The 17320-nt window shown below is 37.0% G+C and overlaps 1 protein-coding gene across 5 annotated transcripts in view; it reads left to right on the top strand.

The window, feature by feature from the left end:
• Nucleotides 1-17320, top strand: part of PLEKHA5 (pleckstrin homology domain containing A5) — a 236352-nt gene that overhangs the window by 157816 nt on the left and 61216 nt on the right. For 2 of the 5 annotated variants that reach the window (XR_013967334.1, XM_080812521.1), the window contains exons 10-13: nucleotides 153-170; nucleotides 3107-3574; nucleotides 9563-10028; nucleotides 13400-13483. Coding sequence is in view for 4 of the 5 variants with exons in the window: in XM_080812521.1 (XP_080668647.1) it covers nucleotides 153-170; nucleotides 3107-3574; nucleotides 9563-10028; nucleotides 13400-13483 (1036 nt within the window). In the remaining variant the exon portion in view is untranslated. Of the gene's footprint in view, nucleotides 1-152; nucleotides 171-3106; nucleotides 3575-9562; nucleotides 10029-13399; nucleotides 13484-16050; nucleotides 16171-16976; nucleotides 17031-17320 lie in introns of all 5 variants that reach the window. The other 3 variants (XM_080812525.1, XM_080812520.1, XM_080812522.1) reach the window with 3 other exon arrangements.

Raw genomic sequence — 17320 nt, forward strand, 5'->3', positions numbered from 1 at the left:
ATGTTCTATATTAAATTAATACACCGTTAGTTAATTTGAGATACCACCTGCATTTTTATTCCACATTTCCTCTTTATTCATTTTCACCTATCAGTGTACTGAGGTGAATCCAGAATCCTAACATTCAAACTGAATATTCTTTCTTCTTACAGAATTACCTTTAATTTCCGGTAAGTACATTTTTAATTATTATCTTAAACCTACACAAGACAGCGTTTTAAGGCCTAAATCCTAAAAGAGAATTTATATTCATGAAGTTAATTTTATTGTGCTTTTATATTATGTTGTATTTTTTTGGAGTGTAATAAATAGAAATAAAAAATTTTGATGAGTTTCATTTCTTAGCATTTCCTGATTAATTCTGAAGATTTTATGATAAATGTCTCCAGAAAACAGCCCATTAAGCATTAAAATCATTTCTAAGTATGTCTGTTTCTTGATAAATTCTACCTTCTTTCTTTTGAAACTTCAGTACTTAGATTCCTTGATAATATAAATATCTAACATTAAAATTGATCCGTGATTTCTTTTTCTCTGCTTGAACATCTGAATCATTTTAATAATCAACTATATTAAGAACTAGTGAGAGGAAATTTGTTTATACAACTACTTAAAAAGCAGCTGAATAATGTGCTTTAAAAAAATTGTATTCCCGTGTTTTGGAGAAAGATCTGTGACACAATTAGGTTCTTTTCCAGTCAGCAGCAATTGAGTATATACCTTACACGGGGAAGAGGCTTTCTTGCAAGTTTGATCTTTTTTCTCTCTTCTCAGGGAATTAGGAGTTTGTTACAATATAAATCTTTAGTTTTGGTGGGGAGGAGGGTTAGTGTATGTACTAATAAAGTCTTTTGACTCACTAGTTAAAAGACTGAAGTTGATGCTATATAAATATATTTGTGGGGTTTTTTTAATGTGTAGGTGAAAAGAATTAATTAAAAATCCTAAGATAATTTTAACCTTAAAGTAAAATTTTCAAGGAACTATTTAGAATAAAGAAATCTGTATTATAACTTAAATATATGATGTCTAGATAATCTCATATTGTATGTTATCCTTATCTCAGAATTTCAACTTCCATTTTTTTCTTATATTTTCCATGCTAAAAACTAATAATTACTCATAATTTAGGATGATAAAAATCATAGTATTTTGGTTGGACTTCTGATAACCTCTTAGTTGATTATGTGCCTGTAACAATTTTTAGCAATTTTTGATATAATTTACTCAGCCAGAAATTATTGAAGACCACCCATGTGCCCAGCCTGATGTCACCATTATCCTGTAGGAGTTGTGTCTTTTCTTGTACTTCTCGCTGTTGGCATTTTTATCCTGCCTTGTTGATCTCACTTAATATTTCAAATGGAAAGAACCTAATTATTGTAATATTTCATAAGTATAGGAAGAGTTTGCTTGGTTTTAAGGTAATGGGCTATCTTTCCTTTACGGTTAGAATACCTAACAAATATTTATCAGAGTATATCACCTAAGAGATAAAATACCTAGCTTTTAACTAGATAGTTCATTTCTTGTAAATTCATTTGTTCCCATTTGAAAAGTCAATATATATGTCTTTTTTAAATGACATTTCTTAAATGGTAAGTCTTTGGAAAAATCAAGATAAAAAAGGCAATGCTGTTCTAATTTAAAATAATAGCTGTAAATTAACTAGAAGTAACTATGTTTAAAAATTTTTTCAGATTAAAAAAATTTTTTTTCAGATATTTGATATTCACTCTTAAACCCACTCCTTCACCCCTGTATTTCATAAGGATAAATATGCTTTTATAAAAGTATAAATCTTCTGTCTTTTAAGAGAAAGAAGCTCTGTAGCATATCTTTATAAACTTTCACAGTGTCTAATGCTGCTTCCAATCTAGAAGCTGTGAGTTATATCCAACCTAAATATATGGATCATACACAAAAATTTACGAAAAGTAGTCCCCTTTCTTTTCCTTGTTTCCCTCACTACTCGTATTCTAACCTCTGTCTATAGCTGTATGTGTGTGGGCTGTATAGTTCCTGCCCGTCGCTAACACTGGCTGCAATACCATGTTGGCATCTGATAGGAGCTGTAGTCTGTATTGAAGTGTGGACACTTGGCCAGTTCTGGAAAGGCCTCCCAGCATGGCATGAGCTTCGTGATTTCATGCAGGTTTAGACACTCAGCTTGGTCTTGTCAAGAGTCTGGAGGTATTGGTATCAGAGAAGCTGATTCTCATCAAAAAGACCTAGCTAGAACCACTGGAATGGTGAGCAATAAAACGAGGCCCAGTCACGTACTAACAGGCAGCACATTCTTCCAGTGGGGAGGTGGACACGGAATGCCGGATCTACTCCAAAATTGCTTGATGAGACGGAATGATAATAGTGATAAAGTCTGTGGCACCCAGTGATGTACTCCCCTAGTCCTCACACAATCCTGTAACCCGGTGCTACAGTTACCCCCATTTACCGAAGAGAAGACTGAGGCACAGTAAATCTCCACATCTTGTCCGGAGACACGGTCAACAAGAGGCATTGCTGCAAGCTGAACACAGCTCGGTCTGGCTGTGAGAACCCTTAACCAAAAGTCAGGTCCTCTTGAATTCAGACATGCTGGTTAGTCCTACGGCTCCCATCTTCGACAGTATCAGGCTCTAACTTCTTCGTGTGGCCGTTTCCACAAACCAGACTCACGTTTGTCTCAAGATGAGTTAATCCCTCCTCCCGGCTGGAAGCCACGTTTTTATTTCAAATGATCAGCTGTGGTAGTCCTTCAAGTGTGGATTTTGTGGTTTTACTGTCAAAGGGCAATCCTAATTTGCTTTATTTCCAGATTTCTAATGGGGTCACTCATCACTTTTTATCCTTCAGTGCTTTATATACCCCGTATATTTTATATTTTATGTTTTCTCCCCCCACCTCCTTTCTGTTTATGCAGTATGACACTGTGCTTGAGTTTTCATATCACAATATTAGGGATTTATACAGGCTTAGCCTCTATGACCCTTCCAGTTTTTTTAATAAAGTCAAAGGTAATTTTACATTTTTCCTAGAGTGAATCCAAGAAATAACACGTGCATTGTTTCATCTGAATTACTACCATTTTCTTCTCTGATTTCAGAGTGGACAAGATTACGTCTGAAAATGCACCAACTAAAGAAATCAATAACTTTCCCAACCATAGAGTGCTAATTAAACCAGAGGTCCAAAATAACCAGAAGAACAAGGAAATAAGCAAAAGTGAAGAAAAAAAGGCATTAGAAGCTGAAAAATACGGATTTCAGAAGGATGGTCAAGATAGACCTTTAACAAAAATTAATAGCGTAAAGTTGAATTCGCTGCCATCTGAATATGAGAGCGGGTCAACATGCCCAGCTCAAACTGGACACTATAGGCCAGTCAATGTGAATAGTTCGGAGAACAAAACAGTCAATGTCAGCCTGGCAGATCTTAGAGGTGGAAGTCACCCAAGTACAGGGCCCTTACACACAGAGGCTGATCGAGTCATCCAGAGGACAAACTCGATGCAACAGTTGGAACAGTGGATTAAAATCCAGAAGGGAAGGGGTCATGAAGAAGAAACCAGGGGGTAAGTGTCTTGTCCTTCTGTGTTTGGAACCCAGATTTCTTTCACACTATGCCCGTGGAGATTGGTTTCTGACACACCTATTGAAAAATACTAGTTTAAGTAGCGTTTTTAGGCATTATAGATTCCTGTCTCTCTACTTAATGGTAATTAGACATTTATGTTTTTTTCTCTGTCTCCCATTGGTCCGTCCAGATTTCTCAAAGAGATCCCTACCCTGTAGAGGCGAAAGTTAGACAAACAAGTCCAGTATACTGTGATAAAATGAAGGAAAAGCATGGTACAGGAACAGGGACAACCGACACAACCTATGGGTCCAGGAAAACCCTCCTGCAGGAAGGGAAATGCAGGCCGAAATGTAAAGGTGGCATGCTTGTCTTGGCTTAGATAGGCCAGACTGCAGAGTGGATAGGGAGCAGGAAAAGGAACCCAGAGACGTCCAGTATGGCTTAGGTGCTTCGGCTGTGATGGTGCAGGAGAAACGAGGCTGGAGACAGGTCAGAAGAGATGTGTTCATGTTGGCGTTTCAGAAAGATCTCTCCAGCTGCAGGATCTGGAGAACAAATTAGAGAAAGTTCAAAAGCTATTGGAGTAAGTGAAATAAGGAGAAGAAAGGGATGTATTTAAGGTAGGATTGACAAGACTAGTGGAGTGCTTAGATATGCTTGATTGTAAGCTATTCCTTGCAATTTAGTTTGAGTAATAGGAGAAAATCAAGAATGACCCCTGCTTTGAGGCCTCTGACCATCAGGGATGGTGTTTAGTGCCTTTAACTGCATAGAGAAGATTTGGAAAGAGAAAATAATAAATGACTGGAGAGGTTAAATTTGAGGTGCCTGAAGTCTGTAGCTCCCAAGAGAAATCTGGACTTGAATAAGTTTGGGGCATCATCATTATATCAAAAGTACTTACAGGGAAGGATGAGAGAAGATAAATTTATTTAGCTGGAGTAAAATAAAGATTTAGCTGGGTAAAATAAAGTTTCTAAAGGAAAACCTGCAAGAACACTTATATTTAAGGGAAAAAAATGGATTGTGGGGGCCTGCAAAGGAGATGAAAAGTAAAGGCCAGAGGAAATGGAGGAAAAACAGGCACCTACTGATGAGAAACAGTGTTGTGTCATTAGGCAGGAGTTTGGTGATGCAAATATTTAAAAATAATGTCGGAAGAATTACCTGAAAAGTTACTGTGACTCTTACCCCTCAGTAGTAGAAAACTGTAAAACAATGACATGAATGTGTTTCAGTTAAATGAAGATTAACCTAACAGTGAGACTTCTGAGGTATAGGAACGTTCTTCCAGTTTGCTCAGTTGGCGTGGCTGACGTCTGTGCCTGTCAGCCAGAATCTCTCCTTTCAGGAACAGCTCAAAGGCCTGGGTGCACTTGGCCTCATCTTTTGTTACCTCAACCAGCACTGCAAAAACACTCCCACAGTGTGTTCACTTTCATTTTCTTCTTCTCCACCCTCAGCACTCACTTTTCGGATTTTCCCAGGGGAGAATTGTGAGACATATTTATTATTTCTGGCTGAAGAGAAGCCAGAGTTAGTTCGGGGCGGGGGGTGCAGAGGCTGAACAGATGTTTGATTGTACTTAAGGTAACCATTTTCAGGGAAGCAATAATAAAATCCCAGCCAGAAAATTTGCTGAATCTCTACCCAGCAAATTAAATCTCACTTTATAGTGAAATCACTGTCCTCAATGATTTCATACTTTGTTACAGCTGAAACTATAGTTAAAAAGGTTCAACAGACATCTGGAAGTTAGGTTTTCTTAATTGTTGGGCATAAATATTACTTTCAAAACTTTTGGGTTTCTTGATTGGTATAATTAACATACGTAAAGGCTTTCTGTGTGACTTTTTTCTTTTGAATGCAGACCTACAGCTTCTGAAGGTTATTTTGAGCTAGGATTTCCTGTGTTTTTCTCCCCTCCAACTTTGGATTCTCTGGCTAGAGTGTACTTTGGGTCATTGAGATAGATCATCTACATTATCATATGAACTTCATATTTAAAAAATAGTTGTGATGTTTTATAATGAAATAATTTTTACTGCTGGAAAGAAGCATATGGGTTATTCATATTGTGATTCATTTTGTAAAACTTTATGAAAGGCTTGCTTTTAAAGTTCTGATGGAAAGAAAAGAGGTTTAATATTTAGTCAAATAGTAGATCCCTGCATCTGTGAGCAGAGCTTTTAAGTTTCTTTGTGCGTGGCAAGCACTGTTAAGACGCATGGTGCCTTAATCCATTGTTCTGCGTGGCAGAATCCCAGGGACAGGGTTTTCATGGTGTTTGACAGGCAGCTGCTGGTGAATGGAGCACCAAACCTGATGAAGGAGCTCACAGTGTTCATTTCTTAAGCTTTCACTTAAAAGTAAATCACACTTTGCTTAATTTGAATTTCTTTGGGCAAAACCACTGAAGGAAACTAGTTTTTTGAAAAACAGGTCTCAAAATGCTAGAAAGCGTATGGGCTAAAAATAAATTTACTTGATAATAACCTAACTTTCTATTAAAATTCTTCAAAGGTGGTTTCAAAGATGGCAGAAGAGCCTTTTAAACTTTGTAATCATTAATTAGCCTACTCTTAATGATCATGTGGTATGTTAACAGTTCACGTTCCATGTACATCTCTACAAGAGGGTCCAGCTCACAGATTGTGAATGCTTCAAGAGCACTGATGGAGGTGTTTGGTGCAGTAGTTTCTGAAATGGAATTTAAACATTAGTTTATAGACTGTTTTTAATTGTATATTAGATTAACAATGTTTGTCCCATCCTTACATGTTTATAAATAATCTTTTCCCATATTTCCAAACTGGATATTCTTCTATGATACAGTTCAGTGCTTAGTACAGAGCTTTTGTGTATTTTTTCTATAATAGTTCTTAAATTTGTGAATGATCAAAGTTCTTGAATTTGTAAATGACCAAGATATGTTGGGGTAAATTGCTTTAGTACTAGGACAGAATTTCTAGGATGGAATCTATTTCTGTGACTGACACACTTCTTAAGCAGATAGCCATGGGGTTGCCAGTTCTGGACTTTTTTCAGTTTCTAGCTTTAGTGTGAACAGAGGTGGGGATACGAAGGAAGACCAAGCAGAGAAAAAAATAGGAAATACGTGTGGTGAGAAAGCAGCAAAGAAGTGAACCTCTATGTTGGTTATATCAAAGTACTGGGTACCTTTCTCCTTGCTCCAGCCCCAGAGACATCCAGTGAATAGCCTTGCTTGCAGTAGCTCTTGTGGGGATGGTGGGGAGAGGGGAGGGGGAGGCACAATGTCCAATTCTGAGCAAGCCTGTTACAAGTGAGGACTTTGAGAAGCTGAGGAACAGCCAGCATGATGAAGGAAATTTAGTTTAGGGGGAAACAGTTGAAGGAATTGGAAATATTTCAAATACATAGTAAGACAGGGAGTTTAGAACTGTAAGATAGTTTTGTGATCAAATCATCTTATAGATAAGAAAACCAAATCTCCAAAAGTTTCAGTTTGCCAGATTTGGGTAGCAATATGAAGGATTCTAGTAGCACTTTAAGATTATGCCCTTCCTAATTTGGGGGTTTATTTTTATTTTTAATTAAACCATTACAATTGAGAAGTTTTTTTAGTAATTGTCATAGTTTGGGAGAAATTTCTTCAAAGAGAAGGATTATTTCACTTTTTCATTAAATCCAAGTTTTGGGTATATTGACATAATGAAAAGAATCCTGCTTAAGGAAATAAGAGTCTTCATTCTAGTTCTGGCTGGCCTACGGACTATTCTTTAACCCAGGTATTAAAAGTAATATGAGGAAATTTTTTAAAAGAAAAGAATATGAGGAGTACCTGGCTCAGTCGGTAGAGCCTGGGACTCTTGACCTCAGAGTCATGAGTTTGAGCCCCACACTGGGCTTATGGATCACTTTAAATAATAAAATTAAAAGGAATATATACTCTTGGTCTTTCCTGCCCTGTCCTCAAAACATGAACTACCCCACCTACCCACCCTGCAAAAAAAAAAAAAACCTACCACACACTCTGACATTGTCTGAGTCCCAGATGAACTCCAAAGTCTTTGTACTCAGTAGAAGAGCAAGGATCCTGGCCCTCCTGACTTTGGGTCAACTGTTTTTCTCCTCTTTACTATTTTTCCACTGTATTGCTATGTTTTTCATGGCTTTATCCCCTCTGTGGGTGCTTTAAGCCACAAAAAAAGGTATATTTGAGACTCCCTCTGGTGTTTGTGTAAAGGTGACATCATTTTAGTGCCCTAGTGGGCACAGATTACACAGGGATTTTTATTTCCCCATACCTCGTAGCTCAGATGCACCCAGTTCATTACACAGAATCACAACAAAGTCTTTTCTTACTACAGCACATTAGTAGGCATTGTTACTGACAACGGTCTTTGGGTCACACAGCTCTGATATCCAGGTTACCAGCCAAGGATCCCCAGATGATTAAAGAGTGTGGTCAAGTACCTTACACGTTGAGTCTTCTACCTTTTCTGGTCTATGTAATCACCAGCCTTTTGAGCATTTTAACATCCAGCAGGAGACAGCAAAATATTATGCAATTATGCATGCCCAATTCCAAAATATGCTCTGTGTTGAAAATACAGTACACAAGTACAGAAGAAAACATTAACTAAACGTTGAAAGAAGAGGTCAGGAAGCCTGAGTTTGTGGGGTCCCAACTCTCCCACATTTGGTTTATTGAATTACATTTTATATTAGGATATAAACTTATCCCGAATATAGATGCTAGCATAAGATGAATACTTATGATTTAATATTGTTCTTTTAAATCTAGATTTTATTGTGGTTACTGTTATTAAAAAGGTTGTGTTTGCATTTAGAATTTGATTTGTAATTACATCTAATGACTACCTCTGAAGATAGTGGGGAAATACAAATGCTAACTTGATTTGAAATTTTTAATTTAATTTAATTAATTTAATTTAATTGACTTCTTGAAAATCCTTTTTATTTAATGTATCTGCTTGCATGAGGTTAGCAAAAGGATAGTTTTGATAAATTCAGAGCAGTGCTTTTATTGTAGTGTCTTTTTTTTAAAAATTGTGAACTAAGATTCTACTTTATTCTTTCATTTTAGAAAACTGCAATAAATAATCTGTGCTTAGTAATAGACCTAATGTATCCATATCCAAAAACACGGCATTTTAGAAGAACTTTATTTTAGCTGCTTAATGCCCATGAGGAACTTTTAGATTGCTTTAGAAAGCCTTCCACAAATGTTTATACCAAGGTGGAATATTCATTTCTATGCTAGAAACATGGAAAATTCCTGAGTTTTGCAGTTGTATATCTAAGTATTGTCATGTTCAAGTATTTTGTTTTTAAATGGTTCAGTTTTGAGCTTTAGCTTCAAGTCATTTTTATTTTTCAAATTAAGAAAAGTTATCAATTTTCTCTTCCAACCACAAATGTACTGATGTACTTCTTCCAGAAATAGTCATGCTTTCTGAAGGAAGCGTTGCAATAGAGGAATCACACAAACCTTGCAGGAGTTCATTTCCTATCTTCTGGCTTCGTAGGCTCAACTCAAACGCTTCAGGATTTCATTCCTACACAGAGATCCCACTTAACTGTTCTGGTGAGATATAGGAGAAGATTCTAGGCGTCTGTTGATCTAAAAACAAGCTATAGAGACAGACTTGAGATTAGACCTTAGACATTCTTACTAATAAGTATTTTCCTTTTTTTAACCAAACTGTATGTTGTGTGAATAGTCTTTTATGTAAATAACAAAGATGTTTTTTACTTAATGTAGTAAATTCATCAAACTGAATTTCATAAAAAAGTTAAAATCTATTCATGAATATTTTATATCCTGTGTAAAATTGTGATCAACTTTTTAAAAGTAAGTCCCAGTATATATATTTTACTTACCAGAAGGGGGGGAAAAATGTACTCTAATTCAGAATCTAGGAAACAACTCTCTTGTTCATGTTTACATTTCAATTCTTTTTTTTTTTTTTTTTAGAGTAATTTCTTATCAGACATTACCAAGAAATATGCCAAGCCACAGAACCCAGGTTATGGCTCGCTATCCCGAGGGTTATAGAACACTCCCAAGGAACAGCAAGACCAGGCCAGAAAGTATCTGCAGTGTAACCCCTTCCACTCACGACCAAGCAGTAGGACCTGGAGCAGAAGAGAAACGGAGATCAATGAGAGATGACACGATGTGGCAGCTTTATGAATGGCAGCAGCGTCAGTTCTATAATAAGCAGAGCACCCTCCCTCGTCACGGTCCTTTGACCAGTCCCAAAACCATGGTTAATATTTCTGATCAGACCATGCACTCTATTCCCACATCACCTTCCCATGGGTCAATAGCTGCTTATCAGGGATACTCCCCTCAACGAACATACAGATCAGAAGTCTCTTCCCCAATTCAGAGAGGAGATGTGACGATAGACCGCAGGCACAGGGCCCACCACCCTAAGGTAAGCTAGCTGCTCATCTTGCGTTAACTACTCCTTTATGGATGCTCTGTCTTATTTCTGTCTACACTATGCTTCTTTTAAATGTGAAAGACAAGTGGGGCGCCTGGGTGGCTCAGTGGATTGAGCCTCTGCCTTCGGCTCGGGTCATGGTCTCAGGGTCCTGGGATCGAGCCCCGCATTGGGCTCTCTGCTCAGTGGGGAGCCTGCTTCCCCCTCTCTCTCTGCCTGCCTTTACTTGTGATCTCTCTTTCTGTCAAATAAATAAATAAAATCTTTAAAATAAATAAATAAATAAATAAATAATAAAAAAAATAAATGTGAAAGACAGGAATGCAGAGAGGAGGTAAGCAAGGCAGCTCTTCTGTTTTAAAAACTAAGCAAGAGGGGCGCCTGGGTGGCTCAGTGGGTTAAAGCCTCTGCCTTCGGCTTGGGTCATGATCCCAGGGTCCTGGGATCGAGCCCCGCATCGGCCTCTCTGCTTGGCGGGGAGCCTGCTTCCTCCTCTCTCTCTGCCTGCCTCTCTGCCTACTTGTAATCTCTCTCTGTCGAATAAATAAATAAAATCTTTAAAAAATAAATAAAAAATAGAAACTAAGCAAGAATAATCTGCAGTGTCAGAATCTCACATATAAAAACCTAAGCTTGCACTGCATCGTCTCTCAAGAGCACAGAACTAGCTATTTTGAGCAGATGCTTTATGCAGTGTTCTGTGCTGGACAACATAGCTCATCAGCTGTCCGTGTATGTTCAGCCCACTTGCATTTTTATTGGCTCCTCACACACTTAAAAATTCGACCCCTGCCCCTTTCCAACATACCTGCCTTCATACATCAGGCTTGTCCTGTTCTTTGCTTAGGTAAGTGCTGACCTCATCTTCTAACCAGCTGCTTGTATGGCTTATCGAAATATCTCCTTAGACGGCCCAGTTTAATATCAGAAGAATCATGTACCAAGAAGCCCTGGTATATATACTTGTTTAAAATTAAGATTCACATAGCAATCATGTTTTAACTTGTACTTGCAGTTGGTTTAAGCATTGCTTAGTAGATTATGAGTGCACTCGTGCTTTGTGTTAAGCCGTCGTCTCAATCAGTCAGCCTACTTGCAGCCAGTTCTGTAATGTCTATCCTAAAATGAAAAGGAAATTTTCTGTCGTTTCCTTTTTAATTCTTAAGAATTTTTTGCTTTATACCATTTTAAAATGTGCCTTCTTGTATCCTTTTGACAGACTGAATCCTTCAGCTATAACATTACATAAAGTGTATGTTTGACTTTTCCATAAATAACTGTTAGAAATTAATAAGTCAGTCAGGATTTTTTTTTTTTTTGGAGGAAGCTTCAGTTTGCCTTACCCAAAAAAGGGCTCACTTTGAACTCCACAGTAATAGAGTTCTATGTTTTGTCACTTGGTATATCCAAAGGCTAAATCATGTTTGGTTAAAAAAAAAAATCGTAATAATAGGGCCTCAGTGGCTCAGTCGGTCAAGCATCCAACTCTTGATTTCAGCTCAGGTCATGATCTCAGGGTCAGGAGATCGAGTCCCATGTTGGACTCCCCACTTAGCATGGAGTCTGCTTGTCCTTCTCCCTGTGCCCCTCTCCCTGTGCGTGTGCATGTGCACTCTCACTCTTTCAAACAAGTAAAATAAATAGTAACAATATTCAAGACAGATCTGCTCTAATACAATTGATTAGTGTGTGGTTGAAAAGTGTTCTCCTGGTGTTAGTATTAGTTTATCATCTGTTTCAAAGCAAATATAAGATGACTGCGTGCTTGCTACCTAGTTCCCTGTCAACTAATGTCTACTACTGCTCTCCCCAAAAACTTCTTAAACATTGCCAAAATTTTCTTTCAAACTATCGTGTCGTTTTCCTTGATGTGATGAGTGGTTCCCAAAATATGTCCATGGATCTCTGAGGGCTCCCATGACCCTTTCAGGGAGTCAATAAATAAGCTCAGAACTATTTCTACAATGGGAATAAGGCGATATTCATTGTGTTAACCATTTTCTAATAGCACAAAAGCAACGGTGGGTTTTGGTACCTTCACATAAATCAAGGGAGTGGCTCCAAACTAGTGGTGGTCACTGTAAGTTCCCATGCCACACACTTGCAGTAGAAATAAAATAGCAGTTTCGCTTAAAAATCTCTTTGACGAAGCAGTAAAAGATAATTTTATTCACTCTTGACCTTTCGTTATATGTCGTTTTAATATTCTGTGTGATGAAATGGGAAATATGTTGAAGACATTTTTCTTGCATACCAAAGTGCTAATATTAGGGTTGACTCACAGAAAAAGATGAGTGCGTTTGAGGTGCAAGCTGGATTAGCTCCTCTTTTCATGAAACACCACTTTTACTTGGAAGAACAAATGACAGACAAACTATAGTTGTTCAGACTTGGTATGTGACAGACACATCTCAAAGTGAAATGTTATCCTGTCACTTCCAGGAAAACAACTAACTGTATTTGTCACTGATGACAAATAGGAGCTTTCAAGCAAAAATTAGAATTTTGGAAATGTTGTATCTGCCACTGTGAGCTTGACAGCTTTCTGGTGCTTCAGGATCAGTGGTGGTGTTAACAGATGTGTGGTGCTGATACTGTACACTGGTGGTGCCAACATCTGCGTAACTCAATGATCCAGAATTTTCCGCACGACTAGTGTTGGATAGTACAGAATCAAAGATGGGTAAAAAATTCACTTAGAGCATAAACACAGGCCTGCTTTGTTCTGTTGCACTTTGTAGATAACTGCTTTTTTTTTTTTTCTTTTTCTTTACAAATTGAAGGTTTGCACTAGTCCTTCTGACAAAAATGTCAGTGCCATTCTTCCACAGCGTTTGCTCACTTTGTCTCTGTGTTACATTTTGGTAATTCTCGCAATACTTCAAACCATTTTATTATTGTTTGTTACAGTGATCTGTGATCAGTGATTTATAATTCACTGGAAGCTCAGACGATGGTTAGCATTTTTTATAGTAAAGTATCTTTTAATTAAGGTATGCATTTTTTTAGACATAATGCTATTGCGCACTTCATAGACAACAGCATAGTTTAAACATAACTTTAACATGCACTGGGAAACCAAAAATTTCATTTGACTTGCTTTATTGCAGTATTCACTTAATCGTGGTCGTCAGGAACCAAACCCACAATATCTCTCCTAGTTATGCCTGTAAACCAGTAGGTATAATCTAACAGTATGAAAAGTTCATTGATGCAGTTTCAGGTACCATTTTGCAACTAACTTTTAATACCTACATTCGTAAGCAGTAATAGCAAATTTTCAATGATATTTTATAATGTAAAAATATTTCTCGTCACTGACATTGACCACAGAACTTACATTGTACCCTTTTTTTTTCTAGCATGTCTACGTGCCTGACAGGAGGTCAATGCCAGCTGGCCTGACTTTACAGTCTGTTAGTCCCCAGAGCCTCCAAGGCAAAACGGTGAGTTCAGTGTTTTTATTTACCGTACGATGGTTTATATGTGTGCTACACATGATAGCACATATCTGACAGAGCTTCTAAGTTTGAATAAGGGGTTCCTCCCAAAGAAAAACTGTTGCAGCTTTTATGAAAGAGAAGCTCATTAGAAGAATCTGAGATCATGTAACCATTTCATTGTCAGACTGGATACGTCTCCCTAAATGTCTGAATGCCTAAATATAAGATTATATTTTCAGATTTTATTGTATAAACTGAGTGGGTTTGTTTACTTCATTGAATGTTAATTCCCTTGTTCTTAAAACAGAAGTTGGAGTAGTTGATTAGTGGAACAAATCCAGCAGGCAACCATGTATAGTCACACTACAGGCCTCTTAAGAAGTTTCTCCTGTGAATTTTTATACAGATTAACTACTTTAGAAGGGAAAAAACTGATTTACATATTTATGCAGAGAGAGACTATAAAAATACACGAGGTGTTAGCAAGTACTTACCATTATCATTTCATCCTCAGTGTTATGTTCAAATTGGGAAGGAGTTCTATCACCAGGACACTATTATTCTTCACATTAAAGAGAAAGGATGACTTTTCATTACATCGTTTAATTTTAATGGCATTCTTTTATCTGTGCTTTAATGTCAGTAGGTAGTCTCAGTTCCAGTGAAGATGTGATTTGAGGATCTAGATAGTTGTTCATCATTTGAAATTGTCCTCCTGAAGGAATCAAAACAAATTCATGTTCTATGTGTTTTGCAGACATTGTTTTATTTCCTTTTTCATCCTATATGTGCTTAGATATAAGGAAGATATTCTGGCTTTAAGCTACTGACAGCTTATTATATTAAAGGTTATAAATATTACTTGATTAAAACTAAAAACTTCTAAATGTTGTAATTTTTACATATTAGATTGTTGATCTGACGAAGAAACAGACATACGTCGTAAGATAATGCTAATAAGTATCATATTATGAATTTTTATCTTCTGCCTTGCTCCCTCTAGTGGATATTTAGGATAAAATTTACTTATTACCTCCTTTTGTGCAGGTCAAAAATGTGCCTGTTTTTATTTTGCCTCAAAGTTTAAGTATATAGGAAACTTACTGGAACCTTTTGTCCTTTTGAAAATCTCTTTATCTTTTTAACTCAGCAAATAATAAACTAGAGTCTCAAGATTCCTTCCTTTGGTCACTCTGGGTCTTAGAATACCTAAATCCCTTACACAACCCTACCTTCTCTGTGGCAGGACCTTAAGAGCTTGATATGGTGGTCATAAGACAGACCGCCCCATAGTCCTGAGGTCACCAGATGTGGTTTGCATCAGAGCAAAAGTAGCTCTTCTTTTCCTGTTATGAAATTTCTTCTTCTGGACATACACATATATTCTTTGACTCCTTAATGTCTTATCCATGTCGATGGCTCTTTCTAAAGAATCCCATAGTAACTACGCTTTAATTCTGAGACTTTTCTCACCTGAAGGCAATAATTTTTAACATAATTTCATATAACAGTTAAAAATTACTTCTGTCCCTTAAAATTGTTGTATAGAAAAGAAAAAAAAGAACAGCAGCAAATGAACAAAATAGAAGAGAGCTCGTGTTAACTCTGTGGTATAGGCAAGACAAATCCATCTCAGGAACGCTTTTTGGCCTGGAAGTTTCAAGTGCACACCATAGCCCTCAGGTGATGAGTCTCCCTCTGGCCCTTCTGCAGTTTTTAATCATAGCAAAGTTCAGAGATACACCAAATAATATTTTATGACCTGTAAGACTGCCAACGACCATACCTTATTGCATTTCTTACAAAGAAAAACATGTCAGATTGACCTGTTAAGGAATTTTATCTGCCTTTGAAAATTTATCTCCCTTAGGGGTCATAGTAACCAATCAGGAATCAAAGGTTCTCTGCTTGCCCCAGAGTGTGGGAAGAGGGTTTATATACTCATGGAACCTTTCTCTTTGTATAAAATGCTTTTTTTTTTTTCCTTAAAAAACAAAAACTGATCTTTTGGTCATTTAAAATATCCTGTGAGTCCCCTAACAGTGGCATTTAATAATATAACTGGGAAGCAATTAATAGATCCCAGGTACTGAGTTTAATGGTATGAAGATATCATCCAAGTTTTACATGAAGTTTAATTCTTTTTATTTACCTTCTGTTCCCTAAAATAGAGGTATAATACACAAGTATTATTCTGTTGCTATAAAAGTCTTAGGTGTCATTTTAGAATATCTTTGAATAATAATAATTTAATAGCTCTTACATACAAAACTTTTTAATGGTTTTCTGGCATTGTGCTTTTTTGTAGTTAACACTTAATTCTCTCTTGAGTTCTGAGAAAATGCCTGAATATACTGTTGTTTCGCTGTATCTTTTAAGTAACACTATTCCTTCTATTTCTCTAGATATCTATGCATTTATGTAGGACCTATCATCATAGTGCCTAGGCACTGTGTTTGATGTCAACCATAAGAGGAAACTTGCCAAGAAATCTTGGTTTAATATCTGTCACTTAAGACAACAATTAATCTGTTTTCCACTGTTTGGATTCTTAAATTGTACTCCTTCAGCCAGAGGAGCTTACGCTGTTGCTAATAAAGCTGAGACGGCAGCAGGCCGAACTGAATAGTGTCCGGGAACACACGTTAGCACAGCTCATGCAGCTGAAACTTGAGGCCCACAGCCCAAAGGTCAGCTATGAAAAGTTTTGTATGTGTCGTCTGCCATTACCACTGATTCTGAGCCACTCATTAATCAGTTTGATCGGTGTTGTTAGTGTCGAGCATGAGCCCATACAATCATTGGAGCGACATTATGATCTCCTATTGACCCTTTGAGAATTCACTTGTTTATACGTTATTAAAGGGACACACGGGTAGGATGAATTTCTTAGCCTTCCAACCCGCTCACACACCAACTTTTGGTCATGAGATAGGAAATGCAGACAGACTTCGAAACAGTGTTATCATTTGCCGTATACTGTAGCTTCCACATCTGATTAAGCATATTGAAAAATGGTGTAATTCCTGGAAAGTAGTAAGTTGAAAATGGATTACACTTGTAATAACACTGCCTTTTAAATATCAGAGATTATGATATTTCTTTCATTCTTGATTAAAAGAATGAACACACGTAAACATTTCTCAAAGGGTTTAATAGACTGGTTATATGAGAAACATCCAAAGAAGTAGTACTATGGTGCAGAAAAGTATTAACATGTAAAACTTCTAACACTGAGTCTGCTAAAGACATTTGAAGGATTTTTCTGCTTAATATTTTAGCTTCTGTGCATGTCTACTTAATTTCTTACAAAACTAAGTGTAATTTTATAATACGTCATCTGTACAGTTTACAGGGGAGCATGTATGTGAAAGTTGTGTACTGTGACATAGTAGGTTGGGGTAAACTACCTGTTTTTCTTATTTCAAAATTGACCTTTTCATGAATTCTACACCCTCTTTCTCTATCCCTTTGTTTCTTGATTGATGCCTACTAGAATGAAATTCTTTCACATCATCTTCAAAGGAACACCATATATTTGGATCATCAGGTGGGATTTGTAGAATTTTTTTGCTTATTATACCTAACAGAACCTTTGAAATGTAGTACAGTTTTCCAGGCTACTCCGATATTTTGGTCATTTAAGAGCTAATAGCATGACTTTTACAAGTGATGGAATAACATTAACAGGGGAATTCAGAAATACAAAACAAACAACAACAAAAAAACAGGTAGAAAGGATAGTTGTGAGTGTTAGGGGCAATGCAGATGCTGGGTCACAGGAAAATTGAGAGCCTGAATTCTCTAAACTTCCATTTTCTCATCCCAAAACACTGACAC

The sequence above is a fragment of the Martes martes genome (genome assembly GCF_963455335.1).
Source record: "Martes martes genome assembly, chromosome: 8".
Classification (NCBI taxonomy): domain Eukaryota; kingdom Metazoa; phylum Chordata; class Mammalia; order Carnivora; family Mustelidae; genus Martes; species Martes martes.